The sequence below is a fragment of the Apis laboriosa genome, unplaced genomic scaffold (genome assembly GCF_014066325.1).
Source record: "Apis laboriosa isolate Shangri-la unplaced genomic scaffold, ASM1406632v1 scaffold50_cov145, whole genome shotgun sequence".
In the NCBI taxonomy this organism is placed as follows: Eukaryota; Metazoa; Arthropoda; class Insecta; order Hymenoptera; family Apidae; genus Apis; species Apis laboriosa.
Genome location: NW_025223540.1, coordinates 329,633 through 354,114, shown reverse-complemented (window position 1 = coordinate 354,114; position 24,482 = coordinate 329,633). Strand labels below are relative to the sequence as shown.

At 29.0% G+C, this 24,482-nt stretch overlaps 2 protein-coding genes across 4 annotated transcripts; both read right to left on the bottom strand.

Moving 5' to 3' along the window:
• LOC122717459 lies at nucleotides 1-21,805 on the bottom strand. Of its 3 annotated transcripts, none has more exons than XM_043941544.1 (20): nucleotides 21,687-21,805; nucleotides 20,467-20,741; nucleotides 19,107-19,454; nucleotides 18,119-18,439; nucleotides 16,563-16,907; nucleotides 15,945-16,251; nucleotides 14,866-15,497; nucleotides 13,784-14,161; nucleotides 11,995-12,840; nucleotides 9,944-11,905; nucleotides 8,670-8,956; nucleotides 8,043-8,583; nucleotides 7,238-7,528; nucleotides 6,275-6,515; nucleotides 5,355-5,698; nucleotides 4,718-5,009; nucleotides 2,870-3,184; nucleotides 2,125-2,402; nucleotides 1,019-1,426; nucleotides 1-264 (listed from the first exon to the last, which is right to left on the bottom strand). In XM_043941544.1, exons 2-20 carry the CDS (start codon nucleotides 20,683-20,685, stop codon nucleotides 229-231), a joined length of 8,391 nt encoding a protein of 2,796 aa, XP_043797479.1. In that variant the 5' UTR covers nucleotides 20,686-20,741; nucleotides 21,687-21,805; the 3' UTR covers nucleotides 1-228. The 3 variants fall into 3 exon arrangements, with proteins under 3 accessions (XP_043797479.1, XP_043797481.1, XP_043797482.1); XM_043941546.1 differs by having other exon boundaries at nucleotides 7,244-7,528; XM_043941547.1 differs by having other exon boundaries at nucleotides 7,238-7,513.
• LOC122717440 (rho GTPase-activating protein gacF-like) lies at nucleotides 21,679-24,153 on the bottom strand. The gene has a single exon (XM_043941494.1). The coding sequence runs from the start codon at nucleotides 24,151-24,153 to the stop codon at nucleotides 21,679-21,681; it is 2,475 nt and encodes an 824-aa protein (XP_043797429.1).
• Nucleotides 24,154-24,482: the final 329 nt, after the last annotated feature.

Below are 24,482 nucleotides of genomic sequence, written 5' to 3'. Positions count from 1 at the left end.
TTAAAGCTTCCCAATGAGAGGATTAAAGATATAAAGTTCCTGATTCATTTGTTTGGATTATTTGTCAGGATAGTTTAAAAGTTGTAAGATTCTTCGATTCAGTTGCGTCGATGAAGAAGATTTTTCTTTTTATTTTACTTGCTCGATTAGCGAACTTGTGGAAGCCACCGGCCAGCGGTTACATCCACAATCCTCCGTCGGATTTCCTTTATTAATTGCATAAGGTGTCTAGAGAGAGTCAAAGTTTGATTCTCGATCGCTGGTCTGAAAAAATTGTTTTTCATAATTAGATATTCGTAAAAAATTGTTTCAAATTAAAATTAAAAAAAAAATAATTGAAGATTTATTGATATAAGAAGGAAGAAAAAATGTAAAATTGGAATTCAAAAAAAAAAAAATATCGATAAATATAAATTTATTAATTACGAAAGAATTATAAAAAATTTATTTTACAAACTAAAAAAGTGAAAAAGAAAAGAAAATTGAAACTATTTATTGGACGATTTAGAAGTTATTCAATAAAAGTAAAATTTAACTTATAATCCATATAAATTAAATTTAATCTAAATTAATGTACAGTTAACAAATAAATTAAATTATTATTTTCATGTATACATTATAAATTTTTTTGTAGTATTGCATACGAAAAATTATTTATATTATATATAATATATTATATTATAGAAGGATATAGAAGAAATGAAGAAATATATTGCAATTATACGCAGATTTTACTTGTCAATTACTTCTAATACAGATTCATTTTAGAAGTTTATAAAAAAAATATATTCCTTTGCGATAAATAAATATTGTGTTTTTAAAAATATCCGAAGTGTTTCTACATCTAATACATTAATATTTTTAAAAACTTTAATCATATCATTTTTAATGTTTCATATTGATTATCTTCAATTAGTTATTCAATTATACGATCATTTATAATTCATATACATAAACAAAAGAAACAAGGAACAAAATTGAAGAGAAAAATATAGCTCAAATTTCGTTCTTAACTCACTCTGTCCGGGCTATAAAGAGGCGGATGCTGCGCCGGAAGTCTCAGCGTGCTTCCTAAATCCCTCTCCGCCATTGTGTGCCCTTCGCTGGCACTGTCTCTTGTGTCTCTGTTATCTCTGGCGTCCTTAACGCTATTCCTTCTAGTATCTGCGACTTTCGTCGGCGGTTGAATCGTTGTTTCACCGCAGGATCTGGCCAGAGTCGAACCAGCCTCGCCTAAATCGAGCCTCAGCAGCTTCGTCGGTGCTTGGATGGTTGTCTCGCCGCAGGAGCGAGCCAACGTAGAGCACAAATCACCTTGGAGATCCCCGGTTCGCAACACTTTCGTCGCTGTTTCTATTGTAGTTTCGCCGCAGGAACGAGCTAATGTTGAATCGGTGTCCATTTGACGAGTTACCGTTGCAGACACCTGGAAAAATATAGACATATTTTTATATAAAAATTATATCGATGTACAGATATTAAGAAATATTTTAGACAATAGTTCGAATAATTCGAAAGGGTACGTTATTTGATATGTTATAAGAGATTTTTTTTTGTTAAATTAAACTATAAGAAATGTGTAAATGTCAATTTTCTTTTCTTGAAGAGAACTACAATTTTTTTAAATCACAGCTAGTTATTAAAAAAAAAAAAAAAATCAGTAAATCACTTATGTCAAAAAGTTCTATTTATTTTACTATTTTAAGTGAAAATATTTTTGTTTGATAATTTTAACATTAAATTACATAATAATAATGGAAAAAAATGTAAAAAATATAAAAGTATATATTATTAAACTAATTATGTTAATATTATGAGATATTTTGATTCATATTCATGTGAATTTTGGAAACAAAATTGTCTATATAACATTATATATTTTATTTTTCAATATTGTTATTTAATATTTTTTTCATTATTTATTTATTTATTTTTATTTTTTTCTTTTTTTTATAACGTACTCAATATTTGATTAACGTAATCAATACTTGATCAATTCTAATAATTATGACAATAAAACAAAGAGAAAATTTTTAGAATTTTAATAAACTTTGATAAATACCAATTTCTTGGAGAAAAATAAAAAATTATTAAAAAATTGATTCAGTAAATGATAAAAAGTACCTGGAAACCAGCGCTAACAAGAGCTCCAGTTGGTGCAGCTGGCGCTCTGACGATTTGTACATCAGCCTCCTTGCAATCCTTCGCGCTGGATACACTTTGCTTCCTGTTTCCGGTGTTATGCGTGCCGTTCTCGAGATAGTTGAGCAGCTTGTGCTCTTCTGTCGAGAACGTACTTAACCCGGACTTGTAATTCTGCGGAGATTGAGGCGCCGATCGATATTTGGCACGTGGGATCATCACTGTCAACGAACGATCTCTTTGTTCGTCGTTCACTGGCACTATAGCGATTTAAACAATTAAACAATACGATAAAAATGTTTTAATATTATACAAGCAAACCTAGAAATGGAATTTCATGATTAAACGAAATAAGACTAAAATATCTTTATTAAAACAAATATATCTATTAATAAATAAGATTTTATTAATTTGGATAATCAATAACAAAAGTTTACAAATATAAATAAATAAAAATGATGCTTATTCATAACAATTGAGAAGCTTCATTTGTTATTATAATGTAATTTAAGATTTCTAATCAAAATTTTTTTTGTATATTAATTAATTATTAATTTATAATCCTTTACTTTCTTGTAATAAATAATTTCTTTATTTATTAAAATTTTTTAATATAAGAAAATTTATAAATTTTTTTTTCCTATTAATTCCTCATTTTCGTAATAAATAATTTCATTCTTTTCTTTAATCAAAAATAATTAAAAAATAAATTTCGAAAAATATTTACCTGATGCAGGTACCATGGTAGCCTTTCTCGGCAGATGTCTAGGTTTCGTGCTGATCTTTCGAGCAGGTCTTTTGGTCGGTGGCAAGGGTGCAATCATCTGTGGAGGTGGTGGCAGAACGTGCGGCACGTGATGTGGAATTGCTAAATCCGTCACGCTACCCTCGCTACTGGTATCTCCGCCTGTTCCAGGAATCATGGCCCTTCTGTCGCCAGTTCTTCGTTTTCGACTTGGTTGACGGAAACACGCCATGCCGACGCATACCGCCAAAAGGCCTAGTAATATTGCACCGGTCGTAACCAGAGCTATCAGTAACACTGCAAACAGATTTATGGTATAATATCATATTACAGTACTTTTTAAAATATGAAATAAAATTTTCTTATTACTTTTTATTTTAATATTTTAAAGAAAAAAAAATAGATGGTACATTTCGTTGTTATATATATACAATGTATTTATGAAATATATTTTTTTATTTTTTATATTTTTAATATTTTGAATTAAAGATAAAAATATATTAATATTTGTGTCTACGAAGTTTTATAATTAAATTAATATACATATATATTTATTAATTAATAATATACGTTTTTCTAAATAGACTGAATATGAAATATTCGTTTTGAGATAAATACTATAAAAAAAAATATTCTTCTAAAAATTGTTTGATATAAAAATTATGCAATATTAAAAAATTTTCTATAAATAAATGCATAGAAATAATAAAACATATATAAAACATATGAAAGTAATATTTATTTTTTAAATAAAAATCATATAATTTTTTATCAGTTCATTACTATTTAAAAAAATTAGTTACGTTATTTATATTGAAAATATTATAATATTACACATTTTCTAAACTATTGATTTTTCTATATAAATGATTTAATATTTTTAATTTTTTTTAGAATTTTAGAATTAGATTTCATAAGAAATAACGAGCTGCATTATGGAAAAAATTAAAGAAAAAGGCTTTATTAAAAAAAGTAAAGATTTCTTTCATATGATTTTTATATATCTATATTCACAGAAAAATTAATTATATTAAATAAATTTTTTAAGAACATTTTTTCATAACATTTTTTTCAAAATAAAACAGATATTTTATAATTCAATTTTATTCTCAATAATTGAAAAAATCCATTCTAAAATTTTGCAAAAATATATGGTATATCAATTTTTTCAACTCGTTTTAACAATTTTATAAATAGTTATTATTATTCTAAAATATAAAAATTTTTACTTATGTCATAATTTTATCATTTAAATGATAATAATAATAATCTATTGATAAACAGAGATTAATTTTATAATTCAAAATTTGATAAGCTACAGTTTATTGATTCATTTGATAAATAATTTTTAAGAAATTTATTAATTTAAGAATTATTATATATATATATTTCATAAGAATAGTTGTATTTTTATCTTCTTTAATTCATATAATATAATTGATTGAAAAAAAATGATGATCTATATTCTATTGTTATCATTGCTTAATTTTTATTAATTTTAATAAGAATAGAATATAGATATATAATATTTTATGAAATTCATATGTTAAATATATCATATATTTAAAAAAAATTTTAAATTAAAAATCGATATAATTTTTTCTCTAGTCCAGAAGTAATTTAGCAATTAATTAAAGTAATTTAGCAGTTTTTTTTATTTTAAATAAAATAATGTGCAAATTTAATTATTTATTTTCTATATTGAGACATTGCAAGAAATAAATTAAGAAACGAATAAAATACAAATATATAAATTCAATTACATAAATAAGAATTTTGTTAGCTTTGTAAGATTAGTTACTATTGTAAGATTTGCAGAGATAAATTTACCTTTGAGATTAACTTGACATCGCTGACCACTGTGCCAAGGGAAGCACTCGCAGACTTCTTGACCATTAGTATTCGTCACGCAATGCCCTTTGTTGTTACAACTAGGACAACCTAATGGCGCCTGAGAGCAAAATCTTCCAGGATATGCAGGATTCTCAGACAAATCTGCCCAACCTTCTTTGCAAGAACATTGATAAGAACCTCGTAGATTGAAACAGGCTGCATTTGGCGAACAATCATGATGAGGTCCTCCATCTTCCGCTATGCATTCATTAAAATCGATTGCTTCAATCTGAAATAAAAAATTTTTATCTATTAATGATTTGAATTTACAATTTTTTTATTTTCATTTTAATATCTAATTATAAAATGTTTTGTATGATAAGTAGAATGCAAATATTTATGCATTGAAATTTTTATAAATATATATCAAATTTATATTTAAATAGAGATGAATTTTATTTCTTATAAATAATATATATTTTATTTTCAATATTTTACACAATTAAATTTTTTATAAATACATAAATATTCACAATATAAAAATGCAAAAACTTTCGAAAATCGTTTACAAAGAATTTAAATCTTTTTATTGATTTATTCTCTCTCTTTTTTTTGTTTGAAAAAGAATACTTACTATGTCAAGATTTTTCGAAGCAAAGACTTCAGTGCCTCCTAAACTATAGTTACTTCCAATCAGATATTTTCGAAGTACTTCCTTCAACCTCGTTTCATTAGCATTATCACTGAGTTGAACGTGGAATTCTACTTTCGTTGGATCAGGTGTGAAACCAGCTATCTTTAGTCCCCTATAGATGTCTCTAAGATCACTCTGCATTAAAGTCCTGTCTAAGGCGTCTTTAGTAGGGCCTAGTAATTTTCTGAAAGCTGTTGACGTCGAATCGTTCATGCTGACTTCGTAAATCACTGGCTCGTGTCCGATTCGATCCAATCCAACTCGTAATGTGTAGGTATAAGTGGCTATAATCATAGATTAAAAAGGAAAATTAAATTTAAAGAAATTTAGAAATTGATAGTAGATTGAAGTCAAATAAGTATAAGAAAAAACAAAACCGTATCCATTCGTATTCTTCATTTGTTCTGTCATCAAATTTTGTTGATCAAATCACCAGATCAAATCAGGTAATAAATTGACAATGAAATATCAAAAATGTTTCATTTCTATCGTGAAAATCTAAACAATGCAATGCATTCTGTCGCCAATTTATACTCAATTATATGAATAGAAATAAAATAGAACGTTTCTGGCACGAATTTGTCTTTAAAGAGATCTGTTATATTTCTGCAATTAGTCTGTTAAAAAATTCTGTTATAATCATGTATCAAATCTGCTGTCTTTCTGGTAACAAAATTTGGTGTCAATATTTCGAAATGTATTCTAAAAATGGATTTTCTTATTAATTTCGTTTATATTTCTTCTTTGCAAATTCAATGATTCTCTAATACTCTCTCATAATATGTAAATCTCCCACTAATATGTGAATCGTAACTTAATCAATTTAAAATAAATTAACTTGAATAATAATTTGAACTTACGTTTACAAGGTCGATCAGGGAACATTCTCGCAAAACCTGGTCGACAAATGCATCTCATTTCAGTTCCAACTTCCGCACATATTTCAGCCCTAGAGGCTCTACATTCAGGAGTACATTGATTGACGATAGGTTGAAGAGATACTACTGGTGCTCCAAGAATTCCACCAGCTAGAACTCTATGAACTTCGTTTCCAGCTGGATCTTGTTCATCTCTTGAAATATCACCATATTCAGCTTCCACCTAAGAAAATATTCATATTAACTAAAAAAATTATTATTATTTTCTATAAATAATCTATAATAAGTAGACCATTGTGTTTATGTATTTATACGAAATTTAAAATTTTAAGCAAAAATAAAAAAAATAATACAGAAAAATATATGTATAAAAATGTAAGATACTTTAGAAGTATTGATTCTAAATATTGAAACAAAAAAAAATTGATATGAAAAAAAATATTATAAGCAATTTTGCAATAGGAAGTAAAAACTTAGAAACACAAAACTTAAGATGATCATATACTCATATTATTTAAAAATTCACAAAACTTAATGTAACGTAATATGTAATTAATTTAACATAAATATATTATTTATATATTAAATATTGCATATTAGAAATTTTAATACAATATAATAATTTATTATGTGCTGATATGAATTTGTACATCATATTTCAATTGTTTATTGAAAAATTCAATAAAATACCAAAATTAAAGTTTCAATGATATTTTTGCATTAATTTTTATATTTTTTTCAGAAATTATTAGAATTTCTCATATGAGTCTTTTATAAAAATTCTATAAATAATATACATTATTATATACATTTTAATATATGTTTTTTTAATTCGTATATAAATATATAATTATAAATTAATTTCTGCAATTTAAGAAAAATATAATACTAAGATTAAAAGAATATTTATATAGAATATTTATATAAATAAAATTTATTTCTTACATTTACCTCTTCAGCACCAGGTGCCGGTGGTTTCTGGTCGCTCATCACTACAAAGATGGAATCATTGTCGACAACGTTTTCGTAGGATGATGGTATTCTAGTCACCACCGATTGCAAAATCGTTGATGTAACTGTAGAAACCACGCTAGTTGGACGTAATAACGTTTCCGTCACCGTTTCCACTGTGGTTGATGTCAACGTGTGGGTAAGTAGTAATGTTCGAGTTGTAGGTGGTGAACCCAATACAGATGTTTCCGTTCTCGTTACCGTTGATGTCTGGAATCGTGTCACCTGTATGATAAAGGATTGTAACGACGATTGAAGCGTAATTTTTTTATAATTCATTTTTTTCCTATAAAAATTTGTTTTTTAATTTCGTCAAACTAACTTTCTAAATTTTTTAAGAAAAATCTATTACTTAACATTATATTTCCTTTTTTACTATTATAGATTTATTACAATATATTATTTATTTATAATATATTTATAACCTATAATTATTACTACTATAAATTTTTGAATACTATAATATTTATATTTATTATAATTCGATTTTCAAATAATTAGTAAAACATTAACAGCTTCACTTAGATTAAAGTTTATAATTTTAATTTATAATTCCAGATCTATATTTTTTATTGAAGAATATCGTTATTCTATCAAGAGAACTAATTTATTTAAAAATTATATGAAAATTAAAAAATAGTTGATTTCTGAACATCAATTTTAACAACGAATATCGAAATGATTTTAAAATATCTAATAATTTTATCTTAACTTCTATTTGAATTAATATATCTCTCACCTCTTTAGGCTTTATACGCATAGTCGTCGTTGTCTCATTAGCAACTTTTCGTGTATTGCTGACACTCTTCGTCATCTTGATCACCGATTCGTTTCTTCTGTCGATGTTTTCCAACAATGTGTTCGTCACTTTTGTTATCGAGCTATCGATTCTGGTGACCACACTTGGCAATTTCTTCAAAACTGTCTCGTTCTTTCGTTTAATTTCCGTCATCGGTGAAACGATTACCTTGGAAACTTCGTTCTTCGTCAGAGTGGATCGCGACTCTTTCTTCTGACTCGTGCTTATCATATGAATCAAACTCTCCGTAGCTTCCACCTTCGATGATGGTAAAACGATATCGTAACTAGACTCCAAAAATACTGGATGCTCTGGTCGTTTCACTGGATTTCGTGGAATATCGATATTGTGAGATCGAGTTGGTTCCAACTCCCTAGTAGAAGACAATTTACTTGGTTGTATGTGATCTACTTGGACTGGTCTTAACTTCGTTGGGATTACTAAGTTCGTGGTTAACATCGCTGTTGGTTGCACTGATATTCTGCAAGGTTTCATCATATATCACAATAATATATATTGAAAATTCAAAATTGACGATATATTAGTTGAAAAAATATTTTTGAATACCTAGATACAGGTCTGGTGTCGAATGGTCGCACTGTGTATACGCTAACATGCTCCGTCTTCCTAGTTTCAATTGGTCTAAGTATTTCAGGCACGTCTATGACTACTGGAAGATCAACAGTGCCGTGTATGATAGGTATCTTCGATTCGATATCTTGGACCACTGGTATGTGAGATGTTGCGACAGCTGTCGCGATTTGAATCGATCCAGATACCGCTACCGCTGGTCTCACGGTGGCTATTTCGAGTGGTCTCGTTGTCTGAGTTACTGGTGGTGGAGGTACCATGTCCTGAAAAGCATAAAACTTATAATAAATCATTTGAAATGTTTAAGATATCGATTGTGTTCAAAATTATTTGTATCATTTTAATTGTCATATGTAAATCATTAAATCTAAATTTCAAATTTCAAAGAAATCTCAGAGTACAAACTAGATTTTTATACAAAAACATATTTTGATATTATTATTATTATTTTATACATATTACAATTAGTCAAAATAAGTATATGCATATGTTAAATATTTCAATTAGATTTTCATATTTCATTCGTATTTGATTAAGATATTAATGTCATAACATTTTCAATAAACTCAAATTGTTCAAAATGTAACATTAAAATACATTTATAAATATTATTACAATCAGTTTACTCTTAATAGATTCCATAGAAATATTCATATAAATTGTATTATTATTATCATTTACAAAATATTTCTAATAATTGTAATATTTCTAATAATAAACTAATGTAAAAAAAAAAAAATAAATTCTAAAAAAGAATATATCTAAATTATATGTATATAATCGCAAATGTAAATGGTAATACGGAAAAATCAGATCACGTCTTTAATACTTCTACATCTTATGATATCAGAATGGTCATTTTCAGTATAAATTAATATTAACTAACAAATGTAAATATTTAAATAAATATTTCAATAAATATGAAGAAATTATTTGTGATTTATTGTAATGTCAATTATTAATTAAAACAAAATTATTAAATACCCAATATAAATAATGTATATATGTATATAATATTATATGTAAGTATTATATGTATATAAATATTATATGTAATATATCTATTTGTATATATACATATACGCATATTTTTTACACATATTCGCATATTTTACAGCATAAATTTCGTATGCTATAACATATATAATAGTTTTTAATAAAGCTAGCTGAAATGGCCTGAAACTTTTAATAAAATTTTAAAAAATTTTCAAAATTTTGTTTAATCTAATAAATTAATATAATAAATTTACCTGAGACAACAATTCCACGATGAAAGGCCTAGTAAGAGATGGTCTTGGGCTAGGAGGAACCATGCTAATACTGGGCAAAGGTGCAACAGAAGATTCCTTCAGAGGAATATACTTAGGAGGAGGCTTCAACCCAGATTCATTAGCAGTAACGAATGAGAATCTATCTTCCGTAGGGTTATTTGTTGTAGTAATATCAACCGGTGGAGGTGACAAACCGACAACATCTCTCGAAGGTATGGGTGGTGGTTTCAAATCTTCCTCTTCGTTTTTATTTAATTGATTGAGGTCAATCACAGGTCTTAATGGTGGGGGCATCATATCTCTAGAAGGTACGTTCATTCCTTCCATATTAGTCAATATGTCTCCAGTGGACGTTTCAATAGACTTTATTCGAATCTTATTCTCATGATTCATGGAATCATCTTCGTTTGCATCTTGGGTCGCAAAATTCGTCTGATAGGAAGTATCTATCTTCTCTATGTTCTTTTTCTTGTCACCGGAATTATTCGTTGTGATCAGCATGCTTGGCGGTCGTTCAGTTTGTGTTTTACTATCCACTTCTTCGCCAATTGCCTCCACAGGTAGGGAAAATCTAATGTTTGGTCGAGTGTCAGGTTTGTTATTAGCTGTTGAAATAGTGATTGGGTTAGGTACTTGAGGTTTAGGTTTGGTAACTATATGAGGATACTCTGGATGAATCTTAGTTGCTGAACTATAATCCTGTTTAATTATCACAGCATGATTCTTTTCTAATTTGACAGGGTTAATGTTCGTCTGAGAATACTGACTTTCTATTTGATAAGAAATGGAGTTGTTTCTATAATGATTCTTCATAATTTCGCTTCTGTTGACCAGAATCTCTTGTCTTTTATCGCCTGTTTTCATTTCATTCTCCCAATTAAGATCCATAAAACCACCTAATTGAAAGTGGCTCTGATTTAATTTTCCTGAATAGCTCAAACTGTTGTTCCCAAGTTGTTGTTCTGAGGTATCTAGTTTACTTTCATTAGGCCGGTTCACATAATCTGGTCTAACTTCTGAGGTTTGACCGATGATCTCTGGCTTGGAATATAACACAGGTCTGATTTCCACTTTATTTATAATAGTTGGTCGTGAATATGGTCTGTTAGGTTTGTCCAATTCGGGAACGAATTGCGGAATGATTGCTGGTGGCTTTAGATCTATAGTATCCTCTTGTTCACGATTAAATGGAGTAGACGTTTGTTCATTCTTGTAATTGATTTGCAGCATTTTATTTCCATAGTATGTCGATGGTACACCCTGAACTATGTCGTATTCAGATGTTTCTTTCCATTTGTAATCATAATTTGACTCTTCGTGTCCAGTATACACACCAAATGGTTTTCCTTGAACTATTGGCGTTTCATGAGGTTTGGCATTATAGTAATTAGGTCCATACTGTGTTTGAATCGATACGCCTTCGTTTTTATGCGCAAATGGAACTCCTGAATTAATCCAAATAGGTTTTTCCTTTTGATTTTGCTGAGAATCGATTTCACCAACTTTTCCTATCATCATATTATCAGAGGCTACATAAGAATTCTTGTTTGATGATGTATCGTTACTGTGATCGTTAATCAAAGACGTATCATCTTTCGTTTTATCATATTTTTCAACTTTTTTCACCTGATTATGATATTTGACCGGTTCAGAAGCACCACTTTCTGAATCCAATGTCTTCTCCGTACCACTGTACCAGGTTTCTTGGCTCTCAGACTTGACGTCCTGATTAGATGAAGCCTGATTGAAATTCTGCGTTTGAATGCTTGATATAACTGGTTTGTCATTTTGCTTTATCTTGAGATTCAAAGGATTGTGATACTCAACCGCTCCAGTGGGCACATATTCCTCTGTTCTTTCGGTTTGTGGCTTCATCTGCTCTATGCTCGTTGGTCTCTTTTCAGGGTAAAAGTGGGATGGCCTATTTTGAAGATCTGTCTGCTAAAAAAAAATAGAAAAATTAGAAATAAAAATATAAATAAAATTAAAATATAAAAATTAAAGAACTATAAATAAAAGTTTCATTTTACCTGAGGACGAGCCTCAAACGAAGGCTGCCTCTCAGTCACTACATCCCTTATCAATTCTCCAGACATGGAAGTTGTCATTCTAGGTGGTTCGTGATGAATTTGAGAATTGGTGATAGGACGATGAGGAAGCACAAATGTGTTCGCGTTCTGCGCCTTCGTCGGAAGCCTCTGAGATCCGCTATAAACTGGTTTCCTGATGCCAGGCCTTTCCGGGTAAATCGGCCTATCCAGAGGAGGATAACTGGTTGTCGATCTCAATGGTAGACGTGGTCTCAACCTGTTATTCATCAGAATTCTTGGTGGTTTCTTGTCCGATTTCCAATTGGAATTCAAGATGATTTCGTTTCCTGAGTCTGGCTTAGCCAACAAAATGTATCGATGCGAATTGTCTGATGGATTTGACATTTCCGTTCTTCGAGGCGGCGTTCCGAGCTCTACAGGTTTTGGAATTTTTGAATATTGTCCTCGTGGCGGTAAATGATTGTTTGAATGTACGTGAGGATGGATAGCAGGATGAGGAATGTTTTGAGGTCGAACGTTTACGGTTTCCGGTCTGTGATGAACCAGGATTTCTGTGTGCACGTGACTTTGGCCACCAAGGATACCCGAATTGTCGGGATGTTTGATCAAATGCACGTCGGATGGCTTTTTTTCTGGCCTGATCAAGGATACTTCTAATTTATCTTGCGGTCTTTCATAATCGAAATGAGTTGATGATAAAGGAATGGTTGCTGGACGATTGGAAGGATGTTTCTCGGATAACGTCTTGAAGTTGAGTGGTGGCGATGGTGGTACCATATAATCTGCTGGATCTTTTCCATTGATATATTGGGGTATATCTTCTACCTATAAGAATATTTGGAATTTTATATTTTCATTCAAATTGTAAATTATTAGATTTTTTAATGAAAGTTAAATGAAAGTTATACTTGTAAAAGTTATATCTATATATTTTTAAAAATTAAAATACATTGATATTAAAAATTTACAATAAAATTTTCCATTTATTATTAAAAAGTTTTTTTTATTTTATTGATAATGATATAACATGTAAACGATAATATTGATATAATTTTTATTGATTTTTTAATTATAAAGAAATTGTGCATTATTCTATATAAATATTTAGAATATTAATATATTTGATTGATTTAATTTAATTTAAAAATTGAAACAAATAATGTCAATATGTAAAAATGTCGAATTATTTAATATAAATAATTAAAATTTACATTAATGAAACGAGAAGGAAAGATCATTTTGTCTCCATCGCACTCTGTTTTCATATTGCTCTCATTTAACATGAATTTGTTTGAATTAATGTGAAGTTAATATGAAATGTAATTTATATAATTTATAAGTATAATAGAAGTGTAATTTAATAGTTAAGTCTTAACCGACATTCTTGTATATTTTTTATATTTGTTTTACTTTCTAGAATCCACTCTCTAAAGATATTCTACGAATATAGTAACATCTATATGATAATATTGATATAATTTCTATTAATTTTTTTATTATAAAAGAATTGAGAATTAGTATTTCTATATAAATATAAATTTTACAATGTAATAATAATAATATCATTTCATTAATATTATCGTTCATTTTTTGTATAAACATCTATAATTATCCTATTCCTAATAATGCAATAAAATCATTTTTGATTTGAATGGCAAGAATTTTTTCAAGTTCAGATATATATATTACACGAAATTTAAGTCATATGTTTAATTTCCGAATTTGTTTAAAAAATTTTTGAATTTTTGAAAATTATATGTCCGCTTACCCTTTGAATTCCAAGGAAACCCAAACCAACTTCTGATTCAGGATAGGGTGATGGATCGTCGAAATATTGTCCACTGATGTGAGGTTCGCTCGTGTCACCGAATATCAATGCTTGAGTGCCACCTTGAGGAATTACCACATTAGCCACCTGACTGGGTTGGATATTAACCAACAAAGGTTGCCCCGTTGATCTGTCAATGACGTGTGGTACTTGATGAACTATGGGCTCTGCTGGTGTTGGTTTGGATTCCGAAGTTTGAATGACAATTGAAGTTTCAGGAAGCAAAGGGTCTTTCTGGGCCCATGGTGGTCGCTTTTGTTCTTCGGATGGAACGGTTGGCCAAAGTTTATCTATCGATGGCTTTCTCAAATCGATTTTCTGAAATAGATCATAATGTAGAGTTGTAATTTGTAGTATTTTAAAAAATTTGAATTTTTATAATTTTGAAATATAATAAATCAAATTATATAAATTGAATTAAAATCAATTGAATCGAATTACAATATGAAAGTTAAAGCTTTTATAGTTTTAAGAATTTTAAGAATTCAATATAAAACATTTTGCAACTTAAAAATAGACAATAAAAAGATTCTAAATCTAATTATAGAATTCTTCTTTATTTGATATAGAATAAGACATTATAAAATGAACAATTATTCAAATAATTAAATTAAATTTTCATTTCATTTATTTATCGTATTATTATATTTTATATTATATTATATTATTACTTGCATAATAATGGAAAGATAAATTATCTTATTATTTATTATTTTTTATTATTATTCAAAATAATCATACATTTGATAAATAATTCGTTTTTCATAAAACATTAAAATTTATTTGCGACTATACTTATTTTAAGTAAATTTATCTTTTGTTTTAATTTTAAGTAATAATTTTTACTTAAAAGATATCCAATCTTATTTTACACATAATATTGTTTTAATTCTAAAACTTAATGTAAACCACATCGTCATAATAAAATATAATACGATAATAATATACATTAAAAGAAACAATATTATTACAATATTACAATATTAATAAATAAAAATTAAAAATTAAAAAAGTGTGCATACCTGATCAAACTGAGGATGGGATGGAGGAAGCTTCAGGGGATCCTTAGCACTCCAAGGTCTCCTTGTCTTATCAGGACTCCATTCCGGTTCCTTTAGATTCGTATTCGGATTCGCATATTGTTCCACGTTAGGTCTATCGGGTGGCTTCAACAAAGGATCGTTCTCTAACATATCTTGCTTCGAACCAATTCTCTTTGGGGGAGTCGGTTGAACTGGGAGCAACTTTTGAGGTTGTTTCAATGTAGGATTCGTATCGATAGGCATAGAGATAGGTATCTTCAAGTGTTCCTCGTAAATCTGATGCGCAGGATAAATCTTTATCTGTGAACCTTTGTGATTCTGAAGGGTTTGTTGAGGCTGATCATCCCGATTGTTCTCCAGGACTTCGAGAACAGGATGGACTGGAATGTTGGGAACTGGTAATGGTGGTGGTTTCATTCCTATGTTCTCTTCGTCCTCCAAGAATGTTTGAGGCGGTCTTGGTGCCATTTTTCCTGGTTTACCGATGATTACGTCGCTATTCGCGGTGATTACTTCGCCTGGAGAAATTGGAATTCCATCTGCCAGGCTAGATGCAACTTTATGACGTGTCTCTGCGATGTAATTGTGGTTGAGATTTGCCAGATGTGTACCTTGGGGAATTTTTATTATTATTTTATTATTATATTGATAATAACTATTGAATGAAATTGATTGATATCTTTCAATGAAATAATTATTATTTTATTTATTTATTTTTGTTTGAAAAATGTTTCTAGATAGTATTTTTTTTTGAGATTATTTTTATATTATTTTAAAGAATTTTTATTATTTATATATATATTATTTTTATTATTATATCCAAGAAATATTTTCATATTAATTTTTCTTTTTAATTAAATGGAACAATTATCAATTTGAACTATTAAAAAAAAAGAATATTTATTATGAAAAATAAATTATTTATTAAAAATAAATAATAAACTTTTAATTATAATCGCTAATCACTAACTTATTTATCAATTTCATATTATAAATGAATTGTGTTTAATAATTGGAATCAATCGATTCCATCTTTCTTGTTTTATAACAAAAATTACCTATATTTTGACTTTCAGCAGCTTCAATGTCTCCATCAGCGAACTCAGCGACAGGTATGTAAATAGGTGATCTTTGCGTAGTGATTTCCTGCGTTTCCGCCTGTGGTATCGAATCATTCCTTCGTGTTGCTGTGGTTTTACCCTGAAGTAGGCCAGCCATTGCAGTAATCACTGGTCCCAAAGCCGACAAACTATTGATTCCCAACGAGCCTAAGCTCAGAAGATTGCTCACTTGAAGATCACTCGTGTTTTGATTGACAGGCTTTTTGTTCTGCCCAGATTCTGCGGAAACTGTTACATTGCTCTCCTATAATTCAAATATAATCAAATTAAAATCTTATCGTAACAATTTTAATTATGTACAAGAAAAACATCGATTATTCGAAATTTAATTATTCAAATTTCAATACATACATTTAAATTAACACATTTAACAATATTTGCATTATGGAATACGTATCCTAGAACGAAAAATGATTAATTTACTTTTTATATTAAATTTCTCTTATTAAGTATATTCCTTTAATATTTTATTAATATTCCTGTAATATTTGAAAATTGTTTATTTTTTAATTGTTTTAATTGATGTGAAGTGTTTTAATTAAGTTTTTCGATTACCTGATTAATTTGTTCAGTAGGTTTCAGATTTGGTTCGTTAACCGGAGATGGTTCAGTAGATACGAAGCTAGACGAAATCGTTTCATCTTTCTGCACTTCCACTGAAGAGGTGGCTTCTGGGAAGTTGGTGCTAGTAGTAGGATCAATCTGGTCCTCCTCATCGAAGAAAATGATCGTCGAACCAGTGACCACGTTTTTCACAGGATCAGAATGATGTGCAGTTGTTAGTAAAGCGTTCATGTAACCAGCATCTAGTAAACTGGGTGCTATCGATTCTGTTACCACGTTTTCTACAATGTGTGATCTCGAAGAGACTGTTGTGGAAGTCTCTCCATCTGGTCCCGCCTGAAAGCAAATGGAAATGTAATTCTCAAAATTTCTAATTTAAAATAATATCTATCATTTGACATTTTTTAGGTATATGAATAAAGTATCTTGTGGCATAATGTTATTTTTTCATTTGAATATGATGTTTTGTCAAAAGATTTGTTTAAATTCTATCTCTCTAATCAAGTAGAATAGAATCTCTAATCAATAGAAACCAATTATCAAAAGTTTATATCTCAATACTTTTTTGTAATAGTTTTTTATGTTTTTAAATATCATAAAATTGCTAAACATGAATCGATATAAAGATGCTGAAAGAATAACGACATGAAATAATTTTGTAATATTTTTCTTAAAAAAAATAATTTTTAAATAAAATATTTCCATAAAAAAATTAAAAGTGAAATATATATTATAATTATATAATTTTTTTTTGTTCTATTATTTTTAAATTATTGACATTTAATATTTTTTTTAAATATAGTCAAATATTACACGTTACAATGAAAAATTCATTTATTGATGATCTATTGTCTTGATGGGAAAACGATATATAAAAAAATAATTATATATTCTTTTCAATATTTTCAAAAATTTTTTGTTTGAAATATTTTTTAAACAAATAGTTTAATCTAAAGTGAATTCATATAAATGTAAATTCAAAATTCAATGATTCATCTTATATATAATATTTAAATAATTTAATTTAATTATGATATTTTTAATTCATGATCATCATCGTTAATTTAAAGAATTTACTCTAATCATTATATAGATTTTAGAAACTTGTTCATTTTTTTGAAATTTATTACTTGTAAAGAAAATATTAAGAATAGAGTAAATTCTGTATACTTATATACAATATATGAATACTTGAATATTCAGTTGTAGACATAAAACTTAAAAGAATGAAACATTCAAGGAATAAGTTTCTTTTACTTTTTCATACTCTTTAACAATAAATAATATTCAATTACATTTTAAAAAATTGATAGATGAAATATATTATCATAAAGGATATGGCATCACAATATTTTTCCTATGAATGTAAAAACCTATTAATAAATCTCTTTACAAATGAATTCTTAATTTTTTATTTTTCAACAAAATCTATTTATTCCATAAAAATTTATGCGTAAAATCTAAATTTTGAAATAGAAACCACTATATTTTATGACTGTAATAAACATTAAACTCACGATCTCTAATATCTTAATTAACCGACTTACCTGAAGTAACGTCGTAAAGTAGGTAAACGTGGTTAGATACGTTTTCGTCGCAAAGATTTGAATAGGTTCCGGAGTAGGATTCACCATGGCTGTCTTTGTGGTTTTCTTGACAGGCACTTTCTCCAACACAACATCAGTCGACGTCGCCACGTTCGTGCGAACCACTGTGCTCCCTTTCTCTAGGAAGGTATTGTAATAAGTATAGGTAATGTAATAAGTCTTCATGACGTCTGTCATGTTTTCCTCCGTACTATCTAACGCTATTAACGTAGTCGTGACACTGGTTGGACGAGGAGGTGGTGCAGATTCTGTTACTATGAGCTGAAAATTAAATGTTACCAGTCAATCTATTCATCTATCAAAACATGATTGGTTTATCTTTAAAAACTATAGTAATAGTATTTTTAATAAAAATTTTTTTATATTAAATAAAAAATAGAAAATAAAAAAATATCGACATAAGAAAATTTTTTTATAGAAAAAAATAAAAGATGATGGAAATGAAAAAAACTTTAATTTGATAACACTATAAATGAAAATAAGAAAATTTAATTGAAAAATATAAAATAAATTAAAATATAAAAAAGAATGTATAATATTTTTTCATAAAATTTTTTTTATATTAAATAAGATTTAATATAATTATAAGAAAGATGATAGAAATTTTTAATGTAAAAAAACTATAAAAGTTGATTATTTGTAATTATCTATTTTTTATCTGTCAATTATCTGTATTATGGTGATTTCATTTAATATCAATAATTCTTAACTCTATTAATATCAATAACTAATTAATATCGATTTTTAATTGATTATATTATGTTTTATGAATTAATATCATTTTTAATGAAATTACAAATATTTTAAATTTTAATTCTAATTAAAAGTTAAGTCAATTGAAATATAATTACATCGAAAAAATAATTTAATTCTATTTTACAAATAATAAATATATTAAATCTCATACAATCATCGCATTAACGCGAACCTGAGTAATAGTATCACTGGTAGTTTCTATTTTAGTACGTCCATCCTCCATGAAAGTCTTTTCCAGCATCCTGGTGCTGAGATATGTGTTTGTTTCCGGTCGTGGCGCTTCCGATGGCTCGAGAATCATGTCCAGATAATGTTGAGGAGCGGTAACCGTATTTGTAATTACTTTAGTACTGCTTTCCAAAGCATCATTTATGTCCGAATGATCAGTATTTAGTGTTAGATAGGTGTAAGTGGTTTTGAATACTTCTGTGCGTAATGTTGGAGACGCTTCTAATGTTACCGCTGCAGTTTCTGATCCAGGCTTCCTGTGACGTTCTTCAGTTGCCGTATTTGCTATTACCTGAAAAAATATATTATAAGAATTTAATAAATTTTATAAAATTCTATATGATTATATGAGATTTAATATATTTATTATTTGTAAAATAGAATTATATAAAATGTATTTAAATTATTAAATAAAAATATTTTAAAAATATTGTATTAATTAATATTGAAGTTTAAGAAGATTAAACTAGGAGAGAGCTTGAGAAAGAAAGACATGCCATATTTTTATAAGTTTAAAAAAACAAATTGAAAGAAATTTTATTTTTATCGATAATGACATATAAACATTGCAATATTTCCAAAGAAAAAAATGAAAAATATTTTGAGTTTAAAAACTAAAAAATAATACTAGTATTATATATATGAATACAATATAACATAATATATATTATATATTATATTCATTTATATTCTAAGTATCATAAATGAGAATAATATATTTATAAAAATATATTATATATTTATAATAATTTACTTCATTATATTATTATCATAAATATATTTATGATAATAATAATTTTAAGTAATAAAATATATATAATATTTTAAAAGATTAAAATGAAATGAACAAATGAAATGACATAAAAAAATAAAAATATATTTAATATATGTTTTTTATCCATTAAACTTCTGAATTTCTTAATATCTTTTCAATAATATAGTTAAGGAAGATAATAAAAAAGATATATATAGAAATAAAATTATAAAATAAAAATATTACCTAAAGGCGAATAAATTCTTGAATATAAAAATATAAATATAAGAAAATTTGAAAACACAAGTAAAAATATCTGTATTCAAAAAATCAAGAAAATTAAAAAGATATAAAAAAATTAAAAATATAAAAAAAAACAAATTCATGTTCATATTTGAAATATGAAAGAATAACTTAAGATTCAGGTTGAACGAACCAGAGTTGAATAAAAAATGAAAAGGCAGAAGAAGTTAAAGAGAAATTCAGGCTTAAAAACAGGAAAGAAACGTGACATACATAATAAAAAAAGATTATTCTTATTATACTTTACCTGTTGCTCCGTCGACACGATAGTCGTTCCATCCTTCGTAATGGTTGTAAGATACGTGAAGGTAGTTGTGCATGTCTTTGTGACAAATTCATTCGGTTTATCTTGTGGAAGCATCATGACAACCGCATCAGACAATGTCAGCGTAGGCTGAGGAATCGAGTTTTCCCATCGTAGAGCCGGTGTTGGTCCTGCCACAATCACTTCAACTCCATTCGACATGACACGAGTTGCCAAGTTAAATCTTCGACCTTCTTCATCTTTCCCTTCTTGTTCTCCTGTCGTTATAATTTCGATAAAACAATTACAATCACAAACGATTACCATATTTATATTTTAACAATATCAAATTATATAAAGTTATTTATTCTTTTTAAATAAGTATATCTGAAATAAAAATGAAATAATTCAAAATATTTATAGTATTTGTAAATACGCCTGAATAATGATACATAAGAAATATGCTGGAAATAATTATTTAGACGTCAGAACGTAGATACTAGTAAGTCATAATATAGTAGGTCACTGTATATGGTTAAAAAATAGTTTTTCAAATAATCAAGAAACAAAAATATACAGAATAGACTATAGAAATATAATGAATAATAAGAGATTGAGTATGTACAAGATATCAGAATTCATTTACAGTTATGTACAGTTTACTCAAAGTGTCTATTGTACAGAAAACAATTTAGACCGCTATAAGCCAATTGAAGTGAAATTCGAAGGAACAGTCTGTACATCTCAAGCATGGTAATCACGCTAGAGAAGAGATATTATTAGTCTAAAGAAGAATATTATTTTTTACAACAATCATCTAGTGTTCTGAACTAATCACTACACTAATCACACGATTTCATGATTTTCATTATATAAACTATAAATTTTTTTAAAAATATTTTCAGAAAAGTTACTAATTTCAACAATCTTTATTTTTAAATATCATTTCATGAATTTTTATGAATTCACATCAATACTTTTAGAATTGAGAAAATTATTATTTTCAATTATCACTTCACAAATTTTCAAATTTGAATGAAATTTCTTTATATAATTAGCAATTAATTATTTTAAAAAAGAAATACCAAAGAGATCCCCTTAACAAGATTTTGAAGAATTTTGAAAAAGAAAAATTCGAAAGTTTTAAAAACTGACAACCACTTCAGAACACCTGATGATCATGATAGAAAAGGCTTATCGCAGAGCTAGTTGTAGCTACTCACCAGCAACGGGTACCGGGCTATACACAGACGAAACTGAGTACGCTGACGACTCCACGGTAGGAGTGACGGTCACCGTGACGGGCACTGTCAACGTAAGGGTCGTCACTCTCGGTCGGACAGTCGTCGAGGATGTCACTTTCGTCTCCAGTCCGTTTAGTTGCGTCACCACATAAGTATACGTTCTCAGTCGTGTCGATGTAACCACTGTCTCGGTATAGTAAATGCTCGTACTCGGTTCTAAATCCGGGGTTTCGGATCTGGTCACGTGCTCCATCGGTTTCGACGGCAGAATCTTGGGAAAGTCTGGCCTCGACAGGGATAAATACAAGTCGTCTGCCAATCCTGCCTCGATTTCCTCGGGGGTTGGCGACGAAATAGATGTCGTCACTGTACCCTCAATGCTAGGTGTTGCCTCGAATATCACGGAAGTACTCTTTGAGTCAGACATATACTCGACACCAAGGGGGATCACGCTTGGGATTTCGGAGTCATCCAAGTAGCTAAGAGTGTTGGAGTCGAGTGATTGGGATGTTTCTAAAGGTAGGACACTTGCGAAACTGGGAGATACGTCAATGAAAAATGTCGAAGAAGTGAATTCCGTAATTGGTTCTATGGGTTGTACTGTCAGATTATCTTCTTTCTCTTCAGAATTTATTGTAGTTTGTGACATCTTTTTAAGGATGAAATCTATCGTATCTGGAGGGGAAAAGGATCTTTCAGTTTCTAATTTAGAACTCGAAATAGTTATTATAATAGGGTGATTATCGATTGAGAGAGATTGAGTCTCTTTATTGGGATCTTCGGTAGGTTCTTTTAAGGTTTCGGGTTCTATTTGAACCTTTGTGATTTGAGTTTTTATATCCTTTTCCTGGTAATCTTCAGTATCAATTTGGGAAAAATCTTTGGATTCGATTTGAGTTACCGTAACATGAGATTCGATGTCTTTTTTGAGGGAATCTTCTGTGTTTTTAAATAAAGATTTCTTTTCCGAATCATCAGTTTCAATTAATGTAGTATTGGGTTCTAGATATTTTTCAAGAGAACCTTCACGATTTTTAGGTGAACTATTTTCAAAATCAATTGCAATAGTTGTAACTTGGTATTCGATATCTTTTTTCTGTGACTCTTTATTTTCTGATGAAGAATCTTGAAAACTAGTTTCAGTAGATGATATAGGATGTTCGGTGTTATTAATTTTTTCTTCTTCCTCAGCAATTGTTGTAGTTTCTCTATCAGAAACTATTACAGTCTCTGTTTTTTCTTCAGGAACAGTGATTACTGTAGTTTCCTCCATTGGTACTGTGGTTTCTATCGTCTCCACTGTCGTTGCATATTCTTTTTCTTTTTTATATTCTTTCTCATCGTCTTCTTTAATATCAGGATAAGTGGTTGGAACATTTTCTTCCAATGTCTCTTCAAAACTTTCTTGCGTTGTGGTTATTATTTCTTTATCTTTTGTCGATTTTACAGTCGTCAAAACTTCTTCAGACTTCTCTTCTTGTTTCGAATCAACAGATATCGTACTTGTTTCATGATCAGCAACATTATATGACGTTTCTTCAGATTTTTCCAACGCAGTTTCTTTTTTCTTGGGTAGATCATAAATCATAGGAGTCATAAATATGGTTAATGTGTCCTCTCTATTCGAAACATTTCCATCTTCGTCTTTTGTCGATTTAGTCGTCATTGAAATTTCTTCATTTGCATTTTCCTCCTCAGTTGTCGTATCCATATATTCTTCTTCATATTCATCTTCATCTTCATCATCAGATGGAGGAAAGAAGAAATTATCAGTGATAATAACCGATGAACCCATAATACTTTCATCGACAACTTTCGGCTCAATCTCTTCTGTTTTACTTTCAATCTCAATCTCGTCAGGTTTACTATCGATGACATTAGGCGGTTCCTTCAATTCAGGCGTGACTGTAGAAGTAACATCCTCCTTGTTTTCCATTTCCTCGTCATTATCTTCCTCGAAATATTCTTCATCGTATTCAGACGATGGGGCAGTGAAGAATCCAGTCGTGATAATTGCGAAACTAGGTGTAGGTTGTACCGGTCTAACAGCAATCAATTTCCTCCTAGTAATCTTGACTCTCTTTTCAGTACTAGTAGGCGTAACTGTAGTCGATCCAATTTTCCTACGTCTGGTGATGGTCACTTTGTGCTTTCCAATTTCCGGTTTGAAACTATCAGTCTCCAAATCGCTGTAAATGGAATTAGCCAATCCCAAAGTCCTCACTCGTGTCACCACTATTCTTCTCGGGATATGACTAGTCACGGTCAACGGAGGTTCTTCCACTTTGGAGGTAATAGGTCTCCGTCTGACAACCGTCAATTTATGCTGTCTTCCATTCTTTCTAACGACAGGAACGCGAATTCTCACGCGTTTTCTGGGCGTTTTTTCGAGATAGTCCTCGTCAAACGAAGTCACAGTCCTAGAATTCTCTTCAGGCAACCACATGCGTTTGCTATCGACATCGCTCGTTAGTAGGTAGTAGTTGTCGGGGTAGAAGTCATCTGAAAAGACGACGTTTTCTCGCTTGCGTGCACGCATTGATCCTCGCCATCGCATACATTGAATATATTCAAAGATACATGTGTGTGTGTGTGTATGTGTGTGTGTATGTGTGTGTGTGTGCGCGCGCGTGTATATGAGTTACAGCTAGGACAATCGTGAGCAACAGGCAAAAGGATATATCGAGTCGTCTCGAATGTTAGGCCAGGTCATCCAAGGGTTAAATAAAGACATTGTCAAACACATTCCTTATTCGTTCGATTTCGTGCACTTAG

Excerpts from the sequence above, each read along its gene's own strand:
- LOC122717440 (XM_043941494.1), bottom strand. The coding sequence starts at position 24,153 with ATGTGGTTGCCTGAAGAGAATTCTAGGACTGTGACTTCGTTTGACGAG.
- LOC122717459 (XM_043941544.1), bottom strand. The coding sequence starts at position 20,685 with ATGTCGAATGGAGTTGAAGTGATTGTGGCAGGACCAACACCGGCTCTA. Across the intron at positions 19,455-20,466 it reads TCGTGTCGACGGAGCAACAG|GTAATAGCAAATACGGCAAC; the intron begins GTAAAGTATAAT and ends ATATTTTTTCAG. Across the intron at positions 8,584-8,669 it reads GACACCAGACCTGTATCTAG|AATATCAGTGCAACCAACAG; the intron begins GTATTCAAAAAT and ends GAAACCTTGCAG.